The sequence below is a fragment of the Rattus rattus genome, chromosome 4 (genome assembly GCF_011064425.1).
Source record: "Rattus rattus isolate New Zealand chromosome 4, Rrattus_CSIRO_v1, whole genome shotgun sequence".
Classification (NCBI taxonomy): Eukaryota; Metazoa; Chordata; class Mammalia; order Rodentia; family Muridae; genus Rattus; species Rattus rattus.
This window is the reverse complement of record NC_046157.1, coordinates 20,395,139-20,420,474: the sequence shown is the minus strand read 5'-3', so window position 1 is coordinate 20,420,474 and position 25,336 is coordinate 20,395,139. Positions and strand designations below refer to the sequence as shown.

General features: G+C 48.3%; 1 protein-coding gene across 1 annotated transcript in view; it reads right to left on the bottom strand.

Annotated features, from left to right (window-relative positions):
• Positions 1–23,320, bottom strand: part of Sema5b (semaphorin 5B) — a 41,432-nt gene extending 18,112 nt beyond the window's left edge. Inside the window, exons 1-5 of the mRNA XM_032900161.1 lie at positions 23,129–23,320; positions 17,813–17,912; positions 13,232–13,277; positions 502–564; positions 127–225 (exon numbers count right to left, since the gene is read on the bottom strand). Coding sequence (XP_032756052.1) covers positions 127–225; positions 502–564; positions 13,232–13,277; positions 17,813–17,912; positions 23,129–23,282 — 462 coding nt within the window. The 5' untranslated portion in view covers positions 23,283–23,320. The remainder of the gene's footprint in view (positions 1–126; positions 226–501; positions 565–13,231; positions 13,278–17,812; positions 17,913–23,128) is intronic.
• Positions 23,321–25,336: the final 2,016 nt, after the last annotated feature.

The window sequence follows — 25,336 nt, the reverse complement described above, 5'->3', positions numbered from 1 at the left end:
ACATAGCATGGAGAGACATTCCCCACCCATCCTGCTACATTTGTCAGTCCCCACTCCGAGGCTGTGTGCCCAGGCAACGCACCATCCCTTGACGCCCCTCTTTGGCTACCCCTTCCGATGGCCCACCTGTCTGCTGGAGCACACAGGGGAAAAGGCATTGGTACCACACATGAACACCTTCCGGCCGGAAACAATCAGGACTCGAACGTAGTTCTGACATTCCTCCTGAGATGGGAAGGAAAATGAAAGAGGACCTCGACTCCGCGGGTGTGACTCCGGGCATGTTTACCTCATACAGCCGCATGGCCGATGCCAATGAATGTCCTACAACATCCCTGCATTGGATCAATTCTGCTCTGAGGTCCAACTTAAGTCTCCATGGACTCCCTTTGCCCTCACCCCACGCTTCTCGGGCAAGCGACCTCATGTTCACAAGGAAGGATTCCCCAAGATCTCCTGACTATAAGCTTCCAGCAGAGTCCCGATGCCACCAGCATGTACCTCAGTCTTCCCTTTGCTCTGGCAGGAGCGGCGCGTGTCCTCACTGGAGGCCCACTCTGTAGCCTGTGGAAGGAACAGAGACAACATCTGGTGCGTGCCCCGGACATTGCGCACTGGGGCAGATGGCAGCCAGGGTCTGGTGAGGACAAGGAGCTAGAAATGGTCTTGGAAGCCTGAAGGTTAAGGTTTTCTCTCCCAACATCTGAGGTCAGGGACTCACCCACTTTAACTAGTGGGTGGGTCATAGGCTCTGTGTGTGTGTGTGTGTGTGTGTGTGTGTGTGTGTGTGTGCCCTTTACCCCACTGTCTCCAGGGATGAAGATTTCGTGCCTCAGCTGCTCTCGATGAAGTCTCTCTTTCTTCTACTCTTTCTGTCTCTCTCTGTCTCTGTCTCTCTGTCTCTGTGTCTCTGTCTCTGTCTCTCTGTCTCTCTCTCTCTCTCTCCCCCTCTCTCCCTCCCTCCACCCCTTTCAACACAAGCTGAAGAGGACCTTGAATATCTGAATACCTGGCCTCTGAGTTCTGAGTGCTGGGGTCGCAAGCCACGATACCCACACTTTGTAGAGTGCTGGAAATCAAACTAGGCATTTGTCTACTTTCCTTCTTGATTCCTTTGTGACATCATTCGCACTGCTCTAAAGGGCTGCAGACACAACGATCTCATGTCCAGGGCAGTAGGAGAGGGCTGTCTCCACCTGGGATTTCTCCTCCTTTTATTCTCTCCCCCACTCTGACGAAGCACTGAAGGGAAGGGTAATACTTCTTACCCAAGCAACTGTCACCAGTGCTGATGTAAAACATAAACCACTCCGCCTGTCCTTGAAGCCCTGAGAAAGCCTCTTTCTCTCTCCCCTCCCCCTCCCTGCCTCTCACCAATACACACTCTACTCTAATTCCTCACACAGCTGTTTTGCTAGACCATAGAAAGCAGGGGACAAGAAGGGAGCCACAGGGATGGCTTCTGCTCTTCAGACTGGCACATCCACCTCTACAGAAGCATGGCTGCTTACAGCAGAGGGAGGCGGACACAGCTAGACCCTTGCATCCAGGAGCTGGCCTCCACTAAGCCCTCCAGACCACTCTGGAGCTCAGACCTACTTCTCCTCAACTTTAAAGAAGGTCAGATGACCTTTAGGGTCAGGGTTCATCTGGATGGAAGTGGCTAAACATTGTTAATCTCAGAACCCGTTAGATCCCAGGTTGGGCTTCAGAAGAGAGACGAGGAAATATGAGAGTTCTTGGGGCTTCTGGGAGCAGGAAAGGTCAATGACCCCTAAACACTGAGATGCAAATGACAGGTCATGGTAAGCTACACAAAGCCTTGGGGTTCCTGTGTAGGGCACACTGAGGGGGGGCAGCCTGTTCTTAGGGGTGTGTCACCATAGCACAGACATTTGTGAGAGTCTCTTGGCATCCTGTCAGTGACCTTCAGTTGACAGGGAGAGAGCTAAAGCCAGTGAGGTTGAACTCTGATCAAGGTCACGAAGTTAGCAAGGAACGATGCAGACCACTGATCTAGGTGCCAAGGGGCCTCTGACTCCTCTCACAGGAAGCAGATCTCACGAACCCAATGTTGCCCCGTATGGGCCAGAGGATAAGCACGTTTATGATAGCAGCACAGAAAGGGCTTTCTGGAGTCATTGGAAAATCATTTTTATCAAAATAGCACACAATTCTTAAAAATCATAAAAGATGACTAAACAAAACCGCTAGCAACCCTCTCCTCCAACAACCCCTGCCTGGGTGTAGCTCTTTGCTACCTATCCCCCAGGACTGGAGACACTGCCCGGCAGGTAAGAGCATTTACAGAGTTTAGTTCCCAGCACCCACACGAGTGGCTCATGATCACCTGTAAATACAGCTCCAGGGGATCTGACACCATCTTCTGGTCTCTCTCAGTATTTGGTCACAAGCACACGGGCACACACACACACACACACACACACACACACACACACACACACACACACGCCATCTCACACTCAGCTTGACAGGAAAAGGCATTCCCATCTGTCTATATCCGCTAGACCACAGTCCAGAGAACACCTGCAACTCCCTTCCATCCAAATACGCGATTCATATTTTAATTAAGACCCAACATTCGTTGTTCGCATTGTTGTAAATACATAAAACTTCTTCCCTCCAGCCAGCTAGCGCCTCAGAGTCCCCTGACTGTCAGTCACTGGCTTGTGACACAAACCGTGGAAAAAGAAAACGGGCTGCCATTCAACACTTGAATCACCTGAATTTTTAATGTAAACTTATTTGGATGTATTCCGGCCCCGTGTCGATCTTATACATTAGAGAGAAGAAGAAAATGTCAGTAAATCTAAGTGTCTTTAACCTTTTTACGTTCAGGGCACATCTCTTCCGAATCCCTTTCTGTTTGGACCTGCCGGAGTTCATCTTGCTGCTCTTTCTTTTATATAGAACGTCACCCCTGAACTACCCAGGTGTCAGTAAGGAGGGAATTCTCAGAGCACTTTGCTCTGGTCTGCAGAACTTTCTTCCAAGTCGCTGTTCTGTTCTACAAGTTTGGACGCAGTTCTCTCTTGACCTTAGAAGGTGACTGACTAGTCCAGACTCCTCTTCCTTCCTTTTATGATCTTACAATGACTGTCACATGTCAAACAGGCTACTGTTGTCCAATCAGAACAACACGGACAATGACCATCTGCTCAGGCTATGGCAACTACATCAGGACCAAAGTCTGGCCAACGCTGACTGCAAGATGCTGTCCACTGTGAGACACACTGATTTCAGATGCATTAAACTGTGAAAATGGTTATCCTAAAGTCAATCCAATATGCATAATTGGAGTTATGCAGTTTCCTCTCTCAAACGACCTTCTCCATTGATTTCCCCCCCCAAAGGAAATCATTTCCATATCATTTCCTAACTATGTGCATAAGGGACTCTGATAATCTATTATTTCCCTTCCCCATCTTAATACCCTAAGCTGCTTGTGATGCCTCCTGCTGGCTAAACCCAGGGACTTGCCTCTCTGCATCCAGAAGCCATATTGCCTGGATTCAGCTGTTTCCTCTGGTGGTGCACAAAGTACATTCCCAGCATCTTTCTAAGAACTGTTGTGGACTGATTTTTAAAGTTCATTTATGTCTGAATGATTCTTTCTCAATGCTGATTGTTTCATACAGAATTCTAGGCTGACTATGACCTTCACCCAGTTTTATAAACATTTATCCACTGTCCTCTCTTTTCTGGAATCAGTCTTGAAGAGTCTGGTGTAATCCGTCCTCACTGTCTTTCAGAAGAGCCCCATTTTGTTTTTTTTAGTCTCTGGAAGCTTATGTTTTTGTTGTTGTTGTTGTTTTGTTTTTTGCTTGTTTTAAATAACAACAGTGATTTCAATTTGATGTTAGTAGGGGTCACGTTTGAGAACTTGGTTTAACTTTCAGTTTGAAGACTTGACCTCAGTCTTGGCAAATTTCTCTTTTGCTATTTCGTCCTTTCTTCCTGAACCTTCTCTTTCTCTATTTTGGAACGCGTGTTAAACCAACCTATGGTTGGTCAGTGTGCCTTGATACATCCTCTAGCTTCCTGGTATTTCCTGTTTTTTATTTTGTGACTCTAGCCCCCTAATTTTGGTAGACTTTCCCCCAACTTTATCTTCGCATCCCTCAGTTCTTGTTTTCCTAATTGCGGTTCTAGTTGTCAGACTTTCAACTTACTGCTTCATAAAAATATTTTCAAATGTAAGAAGGCACAAATTAGTTTGTAGTTAAATTTAAAGTGTTTTATGTCTCACGTATATTTGCTGCTGCTTGCAGCTTGCTTCTTCCTGTGTTTATTTTGGTCTTCTCTTTCCCTTTAAGGCTTTCCCGAGTTGATGGATTTGGCTTTCTATATGCTTCATTTTTTTATTTTTTTATTTAAGCCACTCCGCATTTTCCGCTGAAAACTACCAAGACTTCTTAAAGAAATGGCTTGTTCCATCTAGGACAGCAAATGCACAAAGTGAGTCTAGAACATCTTGTTATTCCACAATTGTGCTAGGATGCCACAATAACTCGATAGAACTGGTCAGAGAGGACCAGGAAGCTGACTTGAAGAGGCCTCCCGCTGGGATAGATGGACTAGCTGTGAAAGATAGGGACAACCTCGGACTGAACCACATCAACACGTGTGAGTTCATGACTCTGAAATAACAGTAAGTGAAAGCGGCTGGGACTGCAGCTCACTGGCTAGAGAAGCCTTGCTTGGTGTCCACAAAGCCCTGGGTTTTGTCCTTAGGAAGCGTTGCGTCAACCAGGCATGGAGGTGCATATTTATCACCCTAGCACTTGGGAGATGGAAACAGGAGCCATCCTTGACTGCATAGTGAGTTCAAGGCCAGAGTGGCATACATGAGACCCTGCTTCAAAAGATAGATGGATGGATGATAGGCAGACAGATGATAGATAGATAGATAGATGGACAGACAGACAGACAGGTAGACAGACAGACAGACAGACAGACAGACAGACAGATAGACAGACAGGTAGATAGACAGACAGACAGGTAGATAGATAGATAGATAGATAGATAGATAGATAGATAGATAGATAGATAGACAGACAGACAGGTAGATAGATAGATAGATAGATAGATAGATAGATAGATAGATAGATAGATAGACAGACAGAAGGACAGGTAGATAGACAAACAGACAGACAGACAGACAGGTAGATAGATAGATAGATAGATAGATAGATAGATAGACAGACAGACAGACAGGTAGATAGACAAACAGACAGACAGACAGACAGGTAGATAGATAGATAGATAGATAGATAGATAGATAGATAGATAGATAGACAGACAGACAGACAGACAGGTAGATAGACAAACAGACAGAGACAGATAGACAGGTAGATAGACAAACAGACAGAGACAGATAGACAGACAGGTAGACAGACAGACAGACAGACAGATAGACAGATAGACAGGCAGACAGACAGACAGGTAGACAGATAGACAGACAGACAGACAGGTAGACAGACAGACAGGCAGGTAGACAGGTAGACAGACAGACAGACAGACAGACAGACAGACAGAAAACTAGTAGGTAATAGCAGATAGTGGAATATACCACAGTGTATGTAGTACACTGTAGTCAAGGATATTGATTCAAGTTGAAATCATTTGAGGAATTGACACTTGAGAAAGGATTCCTTGGCTTTACTTTCCCCACACACAGCAAATCATGAAGAATCTTATAGCAAAGCAGCCCTCTCTGACTCAGATTAGGACAAGAGCTTTCATTAACAGAGACTAGTGGTAACTAGGACAGTAATTAAAATGACTCATTAGAGTAATGTTTGTCTCTAACTAGCTTTTACACACTGCCATATATCTTTGTGCCGTCCCTAAAAGTTTAGAGCCTAGTTCAAAGCCCATGTCTTCTACCATAAACTTCATAAACTTCTCTATAAACTTCATTTGAAAAAAGCATCTTGCCTTGGTCTTTTATTTGTATTTTATTGCTGTGCAGAGATCTTCAGGTATGCATTGATCATGAAAACATGCATGGTTCTCTCTGTTAGTCAGCATTATATCCTTCTGTTTCTCATTCAGCCGAAGCCTGCGGAGGTGAGAGAGTGGCGAGGGCTTGCCCTTCTCTTCTATATTAGCAGATTCTATTCCATTGCCTTTCTTGCCTGGCTAAAGAAATTGAAAGGAGGGGAAACTTGTGTCCAGCTCTCAAGGGGAGTGGTCCATCCTGATGGGGAACCACAAGGTGCCGCTCACATCTGGAAGGGTCCAGAACCAGAGAACAGGCCAGAAGGAGGACAGAGCTATAAACTGGAAGGCCTGTCCCAGGGATCCATCCTTCCAACAAGACCCACTTCCTAAAGGTCCCACGACCTGCCAAACAGTGCCACTGCTGAAGGACGAAATATTCTAACCGGAGCCTGTGGGAAACACTTAGCAAACACGTGCCTTGCCTTTGGTATCATTGGATAATGAAAGTGCAAAGGAATTTGCTTTGTAGAAGCAATCTAGTGGACATATTGTAACACTGACCTGTGGGAAACACTTAGCAAACACGTGCCTTGCCTTTGGTATCTTGGATAATGAAAGTGCAAAGGAATTTGCTTTGTAGAAGCAATCTAGTGGACATATTGTAACACTGAAGACCGGATGGATCTAGGAAATGGTCATCAGTAGCCGCAACAAAGACTCTGTGTGCCTCCTGAGGACAGGACCCGACGCCTCGGCAGGAATCTTGCCAGAGTCCAAACAGATGAAGCTTGTAAGTTTAACAACTGATGCACGTATAATACAGGGGTGAGACATAAATGATACCACCCAGATTGTAGCCAGAAAAATTAGACAAATGACCAGGTTTCTTAAATAAAAAAAATATATATATGTATATACATACACACACACACACACACACACACACACATATATAAAAGAAAGTGAAGAAATAATGTTTAAAGAGACTTAAGAAACTTTTAAACCAGCTGCAATGTATTCGGATCCTAATTCAAGCAGAATTATTTTGATTTTTTTTTTCTTTTGACAGTCCTAGGAATAGCTTCCCACATACTAGGGAACAGCTCTATCACTGAGCTATGTCCTCAGCCCTGTAATGAAATTATATGAGACAATTAGGAAACCATTAGGGGTTTAATGATGTAAAAATATTTTATATCACTTAAAATAGTCTTTATAGAAATGTATCTCCTTTTTGTTGTTGTTGTTGTTATGTTGAGATACAGTATCATAGCCCAGGCTAGCCTTGAACTTGAGGCTCTCCCGCCTCAGTCTGCTGGGATTATGAGTGTAGGCCATCACACCCAGACTTCTCCCTTTCTCTTTTCTCCCTTGCCTCCTCCCCTCTTTATTTCTTTCAACTTCATTTTTATTTTTATAATGCTGGAGATGGAATTCAGAGCCTCGTCCATGCTAAGCAAGGGCTTTCCCACTGTGCTCCATCTAGAGCTCTGTGTACTGAAATCACAGTTGCCATAATATGTCGGAGCTCTGCTTCAAATGATTCCTGACAGGGAAGTGGGGACCACAGGTGAGTGTCAGCACGAGCTGCTCTTGGGCGCCCTGGCTTCGTTGTACTATGTATCCTATTGTATATGTGCGGTTTTACACAGTGAACAATTGCTTTAAAGTACTAAGTAATGCTTAAAACTCTGGAGGTAGACGTCTTAGGTGCCTATGGGGTCCCTCTCTCTTAAGCTTCCCCACAGGAACCCCATCTCTGTCATACTCTAGAACTCACTGAGTTTCTCTGGTCTCTGAACTCATTGAGTTTCCCCTGCAAAGATTCCTCCGATCTCTGGCCCGGGAGTGGGGTAGGGTGAATAGATTTAAACTTGAGTTCTCTGTTCTACCTCACACCCCATGAGTGGCCTCCATCCTCCTTCCTACAGAATCTTTTTTTTTTTTTTTTTTGGTTCTTTTTTTCGGAGCTGGGGACCGAACCCAGGGCCTTGCGCTCTTCCTACAGAATCTTAACTGGAAGATCTCAGCCTCTTTCCTTGGCTGGTGGAGATGAAGAGACCCTCGTTCCAGCCTCTTCACTTAGAGCATTTAAATTAGAGACCTATGCTAGTCTTCTTTATTCTACAAAACCCAGGACCTCCAGCCTGAGACTTTTCTGGAGACTCTGCTTGCTTTTCGGGCACATACCATCTGTAAGTTATCCATCTCTGCTAAGTCAGGATGATCCTTCTGTCCACTTTCGTCTCCCAGAAAGATGGGACTTCTTCTCCACAGACATGTTCCTGCTCATTCTCTCTGCTGTGTGGATGTGTACCTATAACAACTTCCCATGTGCCTTTGCTGGGTCTCTGTAAAGGAGAAAGGTGTGCACTGTGCCAGCAGAGGCATGGTGAATGCCTTCTATTGGACTGCCCCAGAAATTCCTAGGTGATGATCTCAGGTAACAGCATGGCTGTGTGCTTTCTGTGCTGTGAGAAAGAGCAGACAAGCTGTCAGGATATGGATGGAACCGTCTCTTTGTGGACATGGTGGGCCCCCAAACACATCAGAGGTTTTCATAAATGGCCACTTAGCATCAGCCCCATAGATGACCACTTAGCATCAGCACCATAGATGACCACTTAGCATCAGCACCATAGATGACCACTTAACATCAGCACCATAGATGACCACTTAGCATCAGCACCATAGATGACCACTTAACATCAGCACCATAGATGACCACTTAACATCAGCACCATAGATGACCACTTAGCATCAGCACCATAGATGACCACTTAGCATCAGTACTGAGTTCAACACTGAGCAGAGTCTAAGCTACCAACAGCTCCAGGCTGCTGGACCAAGCATGGAGGCTGTGAGATAAGCTAGAAGAGAAGTGGAATTACCACACTGTCTGTCCAGACCCTCTCCAAAATCCCTGTTACATGTTTTGATGTGCATGTATGCCAACATAATCATTTCTGTGCTTACAAGCCTTCAGGAAACCCGAGATCATAACACTCTAGCAATTAGGCCCTGGAATTGTACTGACAAAGGTTGTTTATGAGTGCCCACTTGCCAAATTCAAACTAGCTTCATGCTGGCCTCCCGACCCCAAGCATGGCAGACTACATACCACCTTTTCGAAGATCCCTATGACCACTGGTTGAGTTATGCCAGTAATAACTGTAGCAGGTAAACCAACTTGATTTTCGTCAGTCACTCATCTCTGCGAGTCTTGCCCCAACTACTCATATGCACACAGAGGCACACACGTGCCTGCGTGCATGCACACATGTGCGCACACGGGCACACACACACACACACACACACACACAGCCACACACCTGTGCACGCACATACACACCTGCTCCCCTTCTGTAGCACTTTACTGTGGGGAAGGAACTGGAGATTTCAATTCTCCCTAAGGAACAGCCATTTACATTAACTGTTTAATAGGGCTTAGGTTCTTAGAAGTCCCTTTAATGGACACTGGTTTGCATTTAGATTTCCTTTTAAACAGATGCCAGTTATTTAAAGTATCAATAAAACCCTGAGGCTTGGATGGACAAATCACACTCTGGGGACTAGTGGGCAGCTTAGTGTCCCCGGTCAGTGTAATTGTACAGCTCATCTTCAGCCTTTGGATGCTGCTGAGAAACTTGTCGCAGTCAATACAAAGAACAAGAATTGAGGTTCCCCAAAAAGGGTGTGGCAGGTCCCATGATGAAGTAGGTACTTACAGCCCGAAGCCAAGGGTGACCAGAGCCCAGCTCTGCCACTGGCTTTGCTGAGAAGCACTGGATGGTCTGCCCCAACCTCTTACCTTCTTGCTCACCTTCGTGGCCAGACAGTGACTACAATAGTTAACCGTGACACAAAATGTACTAAGGTCCCTCCTTGGTTCTGCCAGGAAAACACAGCCTGAATTTTAAGGTTAAACCCCTGGGAGGCATGCTGGTGATGGTGGATTGTGGGTACTTTTGGAGCTGGTTTGTGGGTACGTTAGAGAACCCCACAGAAGCTGACCCCCCACCCACACACACACTCCAAGCATGAGATCTGGGAGTGCCACAGGTGTCTGTCTGTCCTAAGACCACATCAACACTGAACTGGATGAACCAAACCCCAGGACCTAGTCATTAGGTAGTCTGAGCATCTAAAGAGGTATATGACTTACATCCTACAGACCAGCTAGTGAGGAGGCCGGCCGGGGGATGCCAAGCCAGCAGGGAGGCACCCCACATGAGGTTTCCTACAGCAGTGGTCCCTAAAGTTAGCTGCCCATTGCAGTCACATGGGAGCTCTTGAAAACCCCAGTGTCCAGACTTGAGCATTCAAGTGAGAATCTCTTAGGCACCAGAGTCTGTCAAAGGCCCCCTGGCTATTCCGGGGCACACTCAAGGGAGCCAATGGTCTAGAGGCAGCTCCATCCTAACTAATGGGAACTAGCTGTGTCAACCAGAAATCTAGATGGCACACCCCTGTGTTCCAAGCATGACTAACTCTTCCAAGGGTCACCTGCATCTAGAAGTCAGTGTCCCCAATGATCCTCAGGTTATGTGCGGTCACAGCCCTGTGTGACCCCGCCACCTTAAGATCCCCTTCCTGGTCTCTATCCCACTTCCACTGCCTGCTTCAATCCCCTTCATTGCTCAGCTGGACAATCATGATCGTCCCCTGACCGCTTCCTCGTGACTCCAGTCCCTGCTCTGGACCAGGTGACCTAAATGATAAGTCTATTCATGCTACTTCTCTGTTTAAAACTCATTAATGGATGTCCATCGCCTTCCAAATAAGATGTGGCCAGCCCTCCCCAGGTCATCAATGAAGAGTCTCCTCTCTCCAAGGGCCTCACCTCTTACCTCCTACCTTTTACTCCTCCTCCCAGGGATGTGCGTTATCTCATCCCTCTGTTCTTGTTTGCAAACACAGCCTTTGAGCTTTAGCTCAAAAGACAACACTTCTCAATGGCTTTGCCACGTCTGCTGGGCCCGGGAGGGTTCCTCCCGTCCCTGGGTCTCCCCACCCGCCCTGCAGATGACCTTCATTTGCAGACCACAGGAAACCAAGTGGAAAGCAACTTCTGGGTGCTCAGGGCAGGCCCCCTGGGTCAACTGCCTTACACTTGTTTTGAGCCTCTGGGCTGGCTTCCCCATGTCCTGACCTGTCAGGTTTGGCACGTTGACTTGGTCTCCTATGGATGCCAATTAGAAGTTAAGTCTTTGGGGCTGGAGGCTTGTGAGCATGGACTACTGACTCTGAGAACCATGCATGCTTTGCTTAAACCGGGGCTGCAGGGACATGCCACATGGTCCCCTACAGGAAAAGGAATCCTACACCATTTTTTTATGTGCCCCATCCTCCAGGCAAAGAAATGGGCCTCCCCTTTAGTGCATAAATGCCAGCACCACATTGTAGTAGTAACCTTGCTCGTCACTGTGATCATATGTACCTGGCAGAAGCAACTTAAGGGGAGAAGGATTTGTGTGGTTCCTGATCCATTACCAGAAGCTATACAGTACACTATGGTGGGAAAGCCACGCACAGTACTTGGAGGCTCCTTACATCTTGACGAATCAGGAAACAGAGATGGGACCAGAATCAGGATTTGGGCTTTATCTTTCAAGACCCAAGTGACCTGTATCTACCAGGTAGGTGCCGTGGCCTAAGACATTGGTTTTCAACCTGTGGGTCGTGACCCTTTGGGCATCGAACACTTTCTTCATGGGGGTCACTGATTAGATATCCTACATATCAGACAGTTACATTATAATTCACAACAGGAGCAACATTACGGTTATGAAGTAGCAACGAAAATAATTTTATAGTTGGGGGGTCACCGCAGCATGCGGAATCATATTAAAGGGTCACAGCATTAGGAAGGCTGAGAACCACTGCTTTAAAGGTTCCATAAACTCCCAAAACAGTGCCACCTATTGGGCATCAAATGTTAAAACCCATGAGCTCATGTGAGAATTTTCACCTTCAACTTATAATATATATGCATATATATATACACACATATATATGTGCATATGTGTATGTGTATGTATATGATGTATATGTATGTATATGTATTTGTATATGTATATGTATATGCTCCTAGACCTTTAGAGGGTACCCACACCATGTTTATCAGCATTAGAAGAGCAGGTTGGCTTGGGAAAAGTATACATTCATGAATCCGTGGCATTTCCTTTCAACTTCCCCTCGTTCCTCTGACCCCTCCTTTTTAACAGGTGCACCCTTTACGCCCTTAGATATTTCCTCTGGTATCCAGCCAAGAGGTGCAATTGTCACTGAGGGTGTGGGCTGAGTTGAATGCAAGGAGACCAGAGGGTCAAACTAGCTTATCAAGGTGGTCTTAACCTTCCCTAACTGCTCCCTACTGCAAAATCCCACGCTGCACAGCCCAGCACATGATTAACGCCTGCACGCTAACAGAATTCTTTGGATCCATCATCATCTTTCCCTGGAGTCAAACACCCTGCTTTTCTAATACCCTCCAGCTCCCAGACCAGTGCTGGTATTCAATAAGGGCCCAGGGAATGCTGCATTCTTAAGACAGCTCCCAGACAGGATGACGGAAGCTTGCCCCTCATTGAAGAAGAATGGCTGTCCTTTCTCTATAATGTTCGGCTCCGGCAGAGATAGTTTGGCATCTGTTTCTCAATCTGGGATAACTGTTCTGGATCAAGGAGTCCCATTAAAAAGCCCCTCGGAGCACTTAGGGAATTATGCTCAGAGAGCATCTCTTGGCAGCAGATAATAAATCAATCACAGCTCAATGAAAATGCCGAGATAGACCAGGAACTCTCAGGCCAAGCAAAGAAAAAAACCAGAGACACCATTTCCCTTGGGGGCCCAAACCCTGGAACTCTCCTGTGGATTTTGGCTTTGCTCTTAGGGTGACTCACTGGTCCCATTTGCCCTGTGGAGTCCCATTTTTAGCCTTGAAAGTTCTGCATCTTGGCAAAACCCTCAGTTCCCAGCCAACAGGGGTGGGGGCGTCCCAGCCTGGGACCTCTTCTCCCCTTCCTTGTCAGCTTCTTTGCACAATGCAGGAAACTGAGCCTCCATGTGCGAGGGGGCTGCACCCCACGTCCACACGTCCTTCCAGTAGTGACTTTGGTCTCAGGGCTTTAGTAACCGTGACCAGGAAAAGAAGAGACGCTCCAGCACTTGATCCTAGGGCATGACTAGGTATCCTGCTACTTGCACCGCTCAGCTTCCAAATGCAGGAAAAAGTGCAGGAAAGGAGGAAAACCAAACCTACCTGAAGGAGGGAAACATTGGCAAGGCTGAGTCTGAAGAGGTAGTTCCTGTGGAAACAGAACAGAAGTCACAAGTCACTCTTGACTCTGTAGGTAGGACCCTGGAAGGCAACCAGCCTAGGCCTCATGGGGTGCCAGGAACATGTCCTCTGCAGGACTTTAGGGTGAGCCAAGCCCAAAGAGCTTCACCTCTGTTAGTTCACTGAACCTTCACTCAGTCTGCAGTTGCTATAGTCACCAAAAGGTCACCAAGGGTGTGGGCCAGGGTAGATGCAAGAAAACCAGAAGGTCAAACTAGCTTATCATGAAGGTCTCACCTTCCCTAACTGCTCACTGCTGCAAAGTCCCATTGGACACCACCGAGGCCACCACTAGCAGGACTGTGGAATGGAGTGTGCAGACAACTCTCACACGGAGGCTCATATTCAGACTATATCCACTTTACAGTCCAAATATGTGGACTATACAGGAGGCGGACTGTGTAATGGCCCAAGTCTCAGAGCCAGTAAGTCAGAGACGGGGTTAACCTGCAGACTTCATGCTGTATCTGCTCCTGGCTGACCCAGCAAGCACAGGAAGGAACTACCAGAACCCGCTGTTAAATCAAAGTAACAGGATGCCACTGTTTTGGACTAAGTTCTCATAATGGGCCCCAACGGAGCAGACTGCAGAATCAAAATGGAGTCATCTATGCCCACGGCAAATGCTTAACATTAAAGCAAAACTGACCTTCAGAGACACATTCCGTGTCTCGGCTGCCATGGCAGTAAGGCACTCTCCGCTCGAGTCTTACGCAATGAAAGTGGTGTGAGGTCTCTACGGCTATTCTTGTATTTTCTATCTCCCTGTGTCCACTTCACAGGGAAGGCGATTTTGAAGTGGCCGGTCTGCTCTGTGTCGTTTCCACTATCAACCCCTTCCCTTCTCTGTCTATAAAGCCAACCTCTTTGGCTAAGTCCAACCAGATTCCAGAACCAAGAAGAAGTCAGCGTAACATCTGCACACTGAACGGCTTTGTTTAGCTTGTGAGCTCACCTTTCCTAAGCATGGGGCTTGTTTCTGTCCAACTGAAAGTGCAAGGCCTCTTGCAGGGACGAAGACAAGACGGGCCTCCCACATGGGACCTGGGGTCCTGTGTGCAGCCTCGTCTCTACCCGGTGACTCTAAATTTGCCTTTTCCACAGCCTCCCCCTGGACCACTGCCTCCCAGAGCAGCCAGCACAGTGCTCCCAGCCTCTACAGAACTCTCATGTAACAGCGGATGGCTCACAAGCCTTAATTGTGATGATTGATGATGACGATGACGATGACGACACCATCAGACACTCATCGAGAATTCAGCATTACCACTAAACCTATTGTGCTTAAACTCTGCAGCCAGATGGCCAGGACTTAGAACACGGGGGCGGCAGACCCACTTGGTCAGAGGGTAGCAGGACAGAGTTCAGGTTTAGAGAACAGACTGTGGCTTAGAGATGTAGGGCTCCCAGCTCCGCCGTCTGCTGGGGCCTAGTGGGCCTCAGTGTCTATGTCTGTAAAATGGAAAACACGACCGTGCCTGGCTTATTCACGGTCCCCTGGAGACACATTTGAAGGCTTTATTAATGGCAAGCGGATGTAGCTCAGATTTTCCAAAAGAATTCTCTTTGTTTTTTTCTGTCTGCCTTTGGCCATCCCTCTTCAGGTTCCTGGACTTTTTAGGAATAATTAATCTAGGAAGTTCTGGCCACCTCAGCTGTGCTGAGAAGAAACGAGGAGAGACCGGGCCAGAAAGGGAAGGAGGGGGCCTGCTGAAGGAAGCCAGGGGTGGGAACCGGACACTTTAAGCTGGGAGATTCCTCTCCATGATTTGGCTGCTGGCCCAGGAGAAGCTGACTGCAGCTTCTCCTCTGGCCTAGGGCGGGGTGGCCTTGCCCATGACCTTGGCTGTAAGCCTCCGCCGCCCCTCCCCAGACCCCTCTCTAGGTCCTTGGCAGAGCTCCCTGGCCTCCATGCTCCTGGCCCAGGGACAGATGGGCTCCAGCTTGTGGCTCTGCTCCAGCTGTGCGCTCAGGTAACACAGGCATCTGCTCTCAGCTTTAACAAATTAAGGGAAGCAACACATCGCCCGATTCATTTTTATCCCATCGAAAACCATTCACCACAGCGTCTCCGTCGGCTCTCAGCGGAGCTGGGAGATGAGAGTGGGAAATCTCAGCATCCCGCCCAACTCCCAGTCCCATAGGGGATAAGGCAGGCTATAAATGGATAAAAACATTTCCCAGTCCGAATTCCAGAGGTCCGGGGTGTCGGGGAGAGAGGGAGAGAAAAACCCAGACAGAGGAGAAAGAAAAGCGCTTGGAAAAAACAAGGGCAGGCCGTCAGAAAAGGCCCAGGATTCAGGACATAGGCTCTGGGGACAGAAGGAACCAATCCAGGAGGGAATGCTCTCTTCTCCATGTGAAGGCAGAGCTAGGCTCAAAGGTCCACGAGAAGCTGCAGAAAGAAGGCATAACCACCCTTTGCGTGGGAGAACCGAGGTGGATCTGGTGAGGCAGTGTGACCATAGGCAGGTGACCATCTCTCTGCTGCTGCTTCACCACCTACGGTATGGGAGCGATCAGGATCTGCCTCCAGGGCTGACAGTGAGGCCTGGATCGTTTCCTGCATACACGGCTTACTATATATGTCTGTTGTGTGATGCACAACATGTTATCTGACTTATTACACCAATGCCACACAAAATAATGCATGTGGCGGGCATGTTTTCTCGAATTTCAGAACAGTCTTGGGAAGCTACTCTTTGGGTATAAAAGGTATATATTATGTATGTTTCTGGGTTTGTTTGGTTTTAGTGTTTATTACACTTTAATTTAGAGTGTATGTGTGTGTGTGTGTGTGAGAGAGAGAGAGAGAATGAGTATGTATGTATGTATGTATGCATGCATGGATGCATGCATATGTGTATGTATGTATGCATGCATGTATGTATGTATATGTGAACACATGAGTGCCATGGCATGAATGTAGCTCCTGGGGTTTGAACCCAGACAGTCAGGTTTGGCAGCAAGCTCCTCTACTTGCTGAGCCATCTCACCTTCCCTATTCGTTTGCTTTGCTTTTTCAATTCTTTTGGAGAGAAGTCCTCACTATGTAGCCTGGGCTAGTCTTGAACTCTAGGTGATCCTTCTGCCTCAGCCTCCCTAACGCTAAGGTTACAGATGTGAGTGAACACACTCAGCCCAAAGTGCTGGCTGATAAAACCTCAGCCAGGAGGAACGATGTCGTGAATATCAGTTTCTAGATTACATCACTGCGCTGTGGTTATGTGTGATGATGTTGTTGCCACTGGCAGGACCCAGGAGCAGGGTGTATAGGATCTCTCTGTGTTCTTCTCTTAGCTCTGTGTGAGTAAGGAGCCTTCTCAACATACAAAGCAAGACAAGTGTTCGCCTGGGTTTATTGGGAAAGAAAGCCCAAAGTCGATCGCCTCTCAGGGAATGCAGGGGGAGCACCTAGAGACGCCTGCTTGTGAGGGCGTGGCCTTTGCTCTCAGTGAGTGTTCTTTTGTAACTAGCATGTCTCACACTGTGCCACACTCGATGCTGCTGTACAATGGTTACTTCATTCAGAACGACTTTAAATGCTTTCTGCCCTAGCATCCCAGGGAGATGCCGTAGAAAACAGACTCCAGGTTTATCCAGCTCAACTGCCTGCAGACCAGAGCTTGTGGGTGACTCACCTCTGTCTCATACACCAACAAAAGGGGGAGAACCAGAGGGCAGGAATGACCAGCAACACAGTGCCGATCCAGATCCTCACATGTCCAGTGTCCTAACGCAGACTACTGGGGTCAGGAGGCCCAAGTTCTAGTCCCAAGCTTGCATCTTCTTGCTGTGTGTGTTGGTCAGACTGTTTTCAAGCTTGGGCACCAGTCACGGGAGGCCTTGTTGAAGCAAGGTTAGGCCCGTTCCTAGAGTTTCTTAGCCAAGGGGTGCAAGCATCACTTTTTAGCATGTTCTCAGGAGCTCTGGGGGATGCTGGCCCAGGGACCCCCTGCCTCATCTCTAAGCTTGCTTCCAAAGCTGGCAATGATGGATTCATGATAGTTAGCTCCTCCCACTCCACCTGGAAGTCTAGAAGATGAGGCCTCCCCAGAAAGGTTAGCTTCCAAACCCTGATCTCGACAGTGGGGTCAAACGTGGGCAGGCTACGGAAAATGAGGCCCTTTATAAAACAAACACATGGCCTACGGCAGCACCCTTGGTGCAGGCAGGCAGCTGGCCAGCAGGGGGCGCCTGGGCATCTCTAACTGGGCCGGTCCTGGCGTCAGGGCAGAGAGGGCAGAAGACGGAAGTAGGCATCTTCTCTCTTAATACCCTAACAATATTTGATGAATGAATCTAGCTGAGATTGTGTGGTCTCGGGTCATCCCCTTTCCCAGACTCCCACAGTCCCCTACTTGGTGGACAGTCAGGACAGACAGGGCCTGGCACGGAGGACAGGGACTCCAAGGATCTGCGTCTAGTCATCACAGCAGTATCCCTTCTGCCCGACTCCAGGTTCCCCCATTCTCTCCCCCTACTCTCTTGTTACCCCATTACCTGGCTCCCACGATGAGCTGGTTCCTGGACGGATCCAGGGCAAGCTGAGAGAAATCCCGGACTCCAGGGTAGGTGAAGTTAGACACCCACGGCTTCAGATCTGGCGGAGACAGGGAGAGAGACGCTTCTGTTAACCGATGGACCATGCTTCAGTGGCGTCTCACCAGAGAAGATCACACCAGCTGAGGTGCAGTATAGAGTTGGAGCCCCCAGGAGACCTGGGTTCCACCAGGCTATCTCTGTGAGCAGCCAGCCTTCTGACTTCAGGGACTGGAGTATTGTTACATTTTCGGCCTCTGGGAGAGGACTCTGCCTTGCACGAAGGAAAGCCTAGGATGGATCACCCTTGATTCTTTCCTGCAGAGACTCTAAGCAGCCACCTCCGTACACATTGTTTGCTCTCCCTCCAGGCTCCAGACTCCATCAGCTGCTTTCTCCCCAAACCTCACCCTGACCCAAGCCTTGTCCTTTTCTGACTAGACTGGTACTGATAGCCTCCCATCCTAACTGGCTTGTCTCCCACCAGGCAACTAGAGGGATAGTTTTGGAACTCACGTGCACAGCTACGCTAGTCTCGGGTTGAGATCCCTTCCCAGCAACACCCAACACGCCTCAACTCCTTTGACCTTTGGGATCTGGTCCCACTGCCCCCCCCCCCCCCAGCTAACCACCTGGCATTCGTTATTTATTTATTTAATGACGAGTTGAAATTTGTCCAAACTCTTCACCTCAGGCAAACTTATCTAAAACGTTTCATACTCCCTGTGATGATGGTTTGTATATGCTCCGCCCAGGAAGTGGCACTATTAGGAGGTGTGGTCCTGTTGGAGTAGGTGTGTCACTGTGGGTAAGGGCTTTAAGACTCTAGCTGCCTGGAAGCCAGTCTTCTCCTAGCAGCCTTCAGATGAAGATGTAGAACTCTTAGCTCCTCCTGCACCATGCCTGCCTGGATGCTGCCATGCTCCCGCCTTGATGATAATGGACTGAACCTCTGAACCTGTCAGCCAGCCCCAATTAAATGTTGTCCTTTACAAGACTTGCCTTGGTCATGGTGTCTGTTCACAGCAGTAAAACCCTAACTAAGACACTTCCCCAATCTGCTCCATAGAGCCCACAAATCTTTGTACCCTGTGATCTACCCCCACCTCCACCCCTTCCAAGACTTCCCAGACTCCACCCAGCAGGATTGAGGAGGTCCTACTGGTTTCTACTACCTGACACCATTATTTCTCTGTGGTGTGTGTCCAGCCTGGTACTTTGCACTGGGTCTAGGTAAGACCTCACTGTCAGAAGCCCCAGTAGTTTGAATATGTGAGTGACAACCCTCAACTCCTCTCCTGGGAAGATGGACAGGCTTTCTAATAAGATTCCACAGTGGTGGGAGAGACAGGAGTTGGGTGGTCTGCATCTCCCCTATCTTTGAGAAAGTGCTTCCTAGTCAAAGCCAAAGCCTATTATGGGGATGGGGTTGGCAAAGAACAGACCTCATGGTCTGATGAGGGTGTCATTGACTTTTCCCCAATCTCTCTACTGGAGATCCACTTCTCCCAAGCTCATCCATAGTACCTGAACTTCTCTCTTGCTTGCCAGTGCCGGGAGAGCGGGACTGGTGCCAGTGGGGAGCCAGTAGACTGATGGGGAAGCCTTGTGCTTCTACCCACTGTCAGCAACTGCCGCACAAGGTTCAGATCAGCGTGTGTGTGTGTGTGTGTGTGTGTGTGTGTGTGTGTGTGTGTGTGTGTGTGTGTAATCCAAGGGATATAAATCATTGCTCATTATCCTTCCACTACAGAGTAAAAGCAAGCCTTTCATTTCTGCACGGCAGGCAAACGCTTAATCATTCCCAGGAGAGCGGGAGGTTTTGCAAGTTGGATGTTTTTCAGAAAACGGTGATATGCAGGATAAAATAAATAAATAAGAAATTCTGCAGCAAAGTGATGCAAACTCCGTAGGCCCCAGCAGGTGGCCTGCAGGTTGGCCAAGAAATGTCACAGCCTCAGTGGCATCTGGGCAGGGTAAGGAGTCAAGTCTGAAGTCAGGTGGGCTGGTTTTCAGCTGACCCTGAGCAACAGGAAATCATAGTAGAGATTAAATGGAGTGCTCGCCTCCTCCAGGAAGACCTCCTTGATTAGAGTGTCTCCACATCCTCCTTTCCTTCCTTGTTCGACTCCTGTTGTATTTTACTTTTACTCTGCATGGCTTGTGTGGATCGACTCTGATCAGATGGTTCCCAACAAAAGCAAACAGGTTGCCCTTTAACCCTCATGTGATCAGGGGCATTTCAGGCAAAGGCAGCAGGATAGAAACGAGTTGGTATGATTGGTCAGCAAATCCTGTCTGAGAACTTAGCTCACTCTTCCTCTAGGTCCGTTCTCAGTGGGGAGAGGAGAGGAGGAAACACAGTCTGGGCTGGGATGACCATTGGGAGGTAGAGGTGGGTGGGGGCCTCTTTCAGTGGTTGTCCCTCTCCCCCAGCCCTGAAGGAACTCACACAGTCAAGTGGAAGGGACATGGCTGGGCGCGGTGCCGCGATCCTGGGGAGGCCTTGGGAAGAGAGCCAGCCTTCTTATTAAACAGGCAAAGGGGACCAGAGGGAAAACTGTCTTTAAAACACCAAGCACGTTCTGAGCTCCGTGTGCAGCGAAGGCTTTGGACGGCGACTTTAAGAGAAAAATGACATTCTCCATGACGCGCCTGTGATTTTAATTATAGTCAATTCAATTACCCACTTTGTGGATTAACCACTGCCAGTGTTAACTCCAGGCTGGCTTCTCCCTGCCACCTAGCAAGGGCATGCTGTGGCAAACAGAGCAATACACAGGCCGAAGACAGACCCAGGTGGGCCTCCTTAAAAGGAACCCACAGGAGGAAATTGAACCTCATAAAACAAAAAGCTGCTGCCAGTCTGTTTCTGCGACTGCCCGACGCTTGCGGATGCTTGAGGGTTATTCACAGATCTGTCAGGTGTCTGGGGGAGAAGACAGCTCACAGCTGCCAGGTTGGGGGCCTGCGGATCGCTCAGACGTGCGGCACAAGGTCTGGGGGTCTTGGAAGTGGCTGATGCTGAGCTGGATTAGTATGACCTCCCTGGAACAGCTCTTCACCCATGGGACCTACTATGTGCTTAGCATGCTACAGATGAGAGGAGACCTGGGAAGCAGAGCTGATACGGGCTCAGCTGGGCTTCTGGAACAGAGGCTCTGACCTTTGAGAAATAATAGGACATAGCTCAGTGCCCAAAAGAAACAGGTGCTCGCTTCTGCGACCCCATAGCAACTGTTCAGTGCCAGGCACCAAGCAGGGCCATTAAAATGTGGTGAGCCTCCACGAGAGAGTCCCTGGCCCTAGTCCCCTGGGAAAACATACATGTGAATGCACGCAAGCATGTAAGCATGTACACACACACACACACACACACATTCTCTCTCTCTCTCTCTCTCTCTCTCTCTCTTCCCAATCCAATATCCAATAATTTAGAGAATGGATAAAATAACCCAAAGCTGTCAGGATGTGGATGATGGCAGAGTCCCTCATTCTGTACGATGGTGGGGTACACAGTCAAGTGCACTCGGTTCACGCCTGATGATTAAAAATGCCCTCTGGAAACCCAGGAACTCAGACCCCAACTTCACATTTCCTATGCCCCCTTCCAGCCCAGTCCCATACAGAACAACCTGACAAGGGGGTGGAGGCAGGCTCCCTCTGAGTTAACTGGACCTTTAGCACCCGGGCAAAGCCCCCCAACAGGAAATGCTCCACTAAATGTTGTCCCAGGAGTCTCCTGTATGCCAGCAGCCCTCAGCTCTCTGCCCCTTCAGTCCACGCACCCTCACTCCATGTCTTCCCTTCAGAGCCACAGGGAAGCATCGGAAGTCTGAGCGTGTGCGAACGTTTCGTACACTGAAGACATTGCTAATTTACTATAATCCACTTAAGCCTTCAAAGCCAGGATCCCAGCTCAAACAAGTCAGCATGGAGAAGGCAGCTGGAAGCTTTCCTCAGAGAAGAGAACCAGCGCACGGCTGGGAGTCTGTACATCCAGAACCGCTCCCAGACTCTTCTCCAATCAGCCTCCGCCTCCCATCTACAAGCCCCACCCTATCCCTCAAATCCCACCCTGCCTCAGACATAGTGATTGATTTTTCCACTGGTGTCTCCGTACTGTTTCTTCCACAAGGCAGGACAGGTTTTTCAAGGCTGAGCACGTGATGGCTCTTCAATAATAGTCACATCAGGAGAGTGACCTCGAGGCCTGGCTTTGATAAGACTCCTCAGCCCCCAGGACTGGGTTTTCCTGCCCACTCTCCCACTCGGGGTTAGTTCAAGGAGGGGCCATGCCACCGCTGGTCAGTATTAAGTATAAGGGGACCAGCTGGCCAGTGGTGGCCCATGCCTTTAAATCCCAGAACTCAGGAGGCAGAGGCAGGCAGATTGCTGTGAATTTGAGCCCATTACAGAGTGGGTTCCAAGACAGCCAGGGCTACACAGAGAAACCTTGTCCAAAAAAAACCAAAAAAACAAAACAAAACGAAACAAAACCAGGGGACCCTGGCATTTCATCTGCAAATTGCAGTGTGAACGGCCACGTAGGTGGTTCTCACAGCATGAATGTGATCAGAAGCGCTGTGTTGGGGTAACAGGTCATGGGAGAGCATCCAGGCCTCTCTAGGATTTGGGTTTTATTTATTTCATTTGGTTATCATCGAATGGCGGTCCTAATTTTAGAAATTGTTGAGGAACTCACGAACCTCCCCCTGGAACACGTCCGGTGATGTGCACATCCAAGATTGGGAAATCCTCGAACAAGACACTCCCACGCTCCCCCTTGACAAGCAAGAGTTATGAGTCACCAGGGCCCCTTCTGCTGGGGGGGTTCCCAGGACTCCAAAGACAGGCATCCCTTCGTTCCGCTTAGAGCGAGAAGGATGCTTTCCAGTTTTCAGGCTCTTCCTTGGGAGTGAGTCATCACTCCCCTGCCCCCGGAGAAGCCAAGAAAAGGAGCCTTTGGTTTGAGAACTTCGAGAGCTGAGACCACCTCGATCTGGGTCACTCCCGCCAGGGCATCCATAGCTTCACAGCCCATCCAAAGAGCCCAGTGAAAGACAAAAAGTACTCCGGGACGGGCATGGGTGTAGGGCTTGAATAAAGCTAGCTACTTCAGAGAAATCAGAGCTCCCGGTCTACTGCTTCTCAGTATTAAAACGGCTACCAGAAGAGTCTCAGGACCTCCAGAAGGGCTTCAGACAACCCGGAAGGCCCTCCCAAGGTCTGACCCATATTCTTCAGGACTATAGGGGGTTGGGGAGTGCCTCTCACCTTCGAAGGCCACGATGGGGTGCTCCCTCCGGGTGCACAGCTGCTGCTCACTGCTGGGCTCACTGGTGACGTCCTGGGAGCTGGAGAGGTGGGACAGCAGCAGGGTGAAGCTAGGCAGCAACAGGGAGAGAGCCAGAGGTCCTGGGACTACCATGGTGGGCCCCTCTGCAGTCCGGCTCCTGGAGGCAAGCCAGAGGGGAGACCTGCAGTGAAAAAGTTAATCTCACCAGATGGTCCCCCAATGCCCGTTTCTTCTGTGTCCTCGAGGCTGTCAATGGCCCCACGGGGTTCTTTGAAAAGTAAATTTATAATGTATTTATGTTACTCTGCTCTCATAATGCAAAGTTATAGATCATATCTTGAAAGCTAATTTCCCTTGTAATGGTGTTCTGGACAAAATTGACAAATTATAGAGTCTTTTCTACTATGATTCCAAGTGCTTTAAAATTAGCTTTAATGATAAAGGTGGGATCCATTTAATAAATGGAACTGGGGCAGTGGGCAGTCATGTGTAGAAAGAGAAGCTCAGACTCAAGTCCGATTTGGACCTCACATTTTAAGCCAGGAAAATTTCAAATTGAATTCAAGATTTGAATGTTAAGGGTGAAGTCATGAAAATACCAGAAGAAAATTTGAGCAGAATCCTTCAGACCCTGGAGGGGAAACTACAACAAGCCCAGACACCATTAAAGGAAGTCTGGACAATTATGATGTCATTGAGTGAAAGTGTAGACCCCTTTTGACTAATAACAGTGTCAAAAGGCCAGTGACGGAAGGCAGGCACGATGCTGCACATCTGCAATCCCAAGGGGCTACCGCAGGAGGATTGAAGATGTGTGGCCAGCCTTCTAAAGAGAAGTGAGACCTTCTCTTTAAGGAGAACTTGAAGACCTGCCATGAATCCCAAGGCCCACATTCAAAAGTTGAGAGCTTATAGTCCTCTCATTGGGGAGACAGAGTCAGGCAGATCCCCAGCTAGTGAACGTAATCAACATGGAAGCTTCTGGGCGGGCCAAACGAAACACTGTCTGAGAAGACAAGGTGGACAGATCCTTAGAAAGGACACAAAGGTCAACCTCTGCCCTCTACACACATATGTGAACATGAGTGTTTACACACACACACACATGAATACACACAGGGCAAATGACAAAGCTAAGGAAAAATATTTGTGATTCCAATAACAGACAAAGGGGCTAATATGCTAAATATGAAAAGAACTCTTAGGAGCCAAGAAGAAAATGACCAACAATCCGGTATATTGGTCTAATGATTCTCCTCCAATCAGCAGAGATCCACAGGCAGTTCTCCCTTGTTACAAGGCCTCGAGGAAACGGTATACCTGTCCTGTTCCACTGGGTGTGTCATATGGGACAACCCTGCTAGAGGGAAACCTCTTTAACTCTAGAAAGGGTATCTCCATACTGGCTGGTTTTCTGTGTCACGTTGACACAAGCTAGATTCGTCGGAGAGGAAGGCCTCGGTTGAGGAAGTGCCTCTATGGGATCCAACTTTAAAGCGTTTTCTCAATTAGTGATCATTGTGGAGGGCTCAGCCTGTTGTGGGTAGGGTCACCCCTCAACTGGTGGTCCTGAATTCTGTAAGAAAGCAGGCTGAGCAAACCTCGAGGAGCAAGCCAGTGAGCAGCACCCCTCCGTGACCTCTGTTCCAGAATCCTGCCCCATGTGAGATCCTATGCTGACTTCCTAGCCATGAACAGGGATGTGAAAGCGTAAACTAAATAAACCCTTTCTCCCCAACTTGCTTCTGGGTCATGGTGTATTGTCACAACAGTAAAACCCTATGACACCCCTTGGCCCACTAACCTAATACAGGAGTGATCCGAAAAGTAAAATCTATGGGCCAGCGTTGAGTCTCACACACCAACAAGTCTGTGGTCAGACAGATGCAGACATTAGGAAGTCAGAGTTTAAAATGCCAAATGGTAATTTGAGTGATTTTTTATGGACATTGAAGCTAATAATCAAATGTCTGTCTGGGAGTGTGGCTCAGTGGTAGTTTTTGCATTCACGTGCAAAGCCCTGAGCTCCAACCTCAGCGCCATAAAACAAAGAGAAAAGATAAAGACATTTAGGCTTCCATTTTGCATGTTTCTTTTCAATTCATTTCTCTCCTAATTTACTGTCACTGAATTGTAGGTAAGCATCCATCTGCAACAGATTGTAAATTGAGAAGTCAAACCGGCTC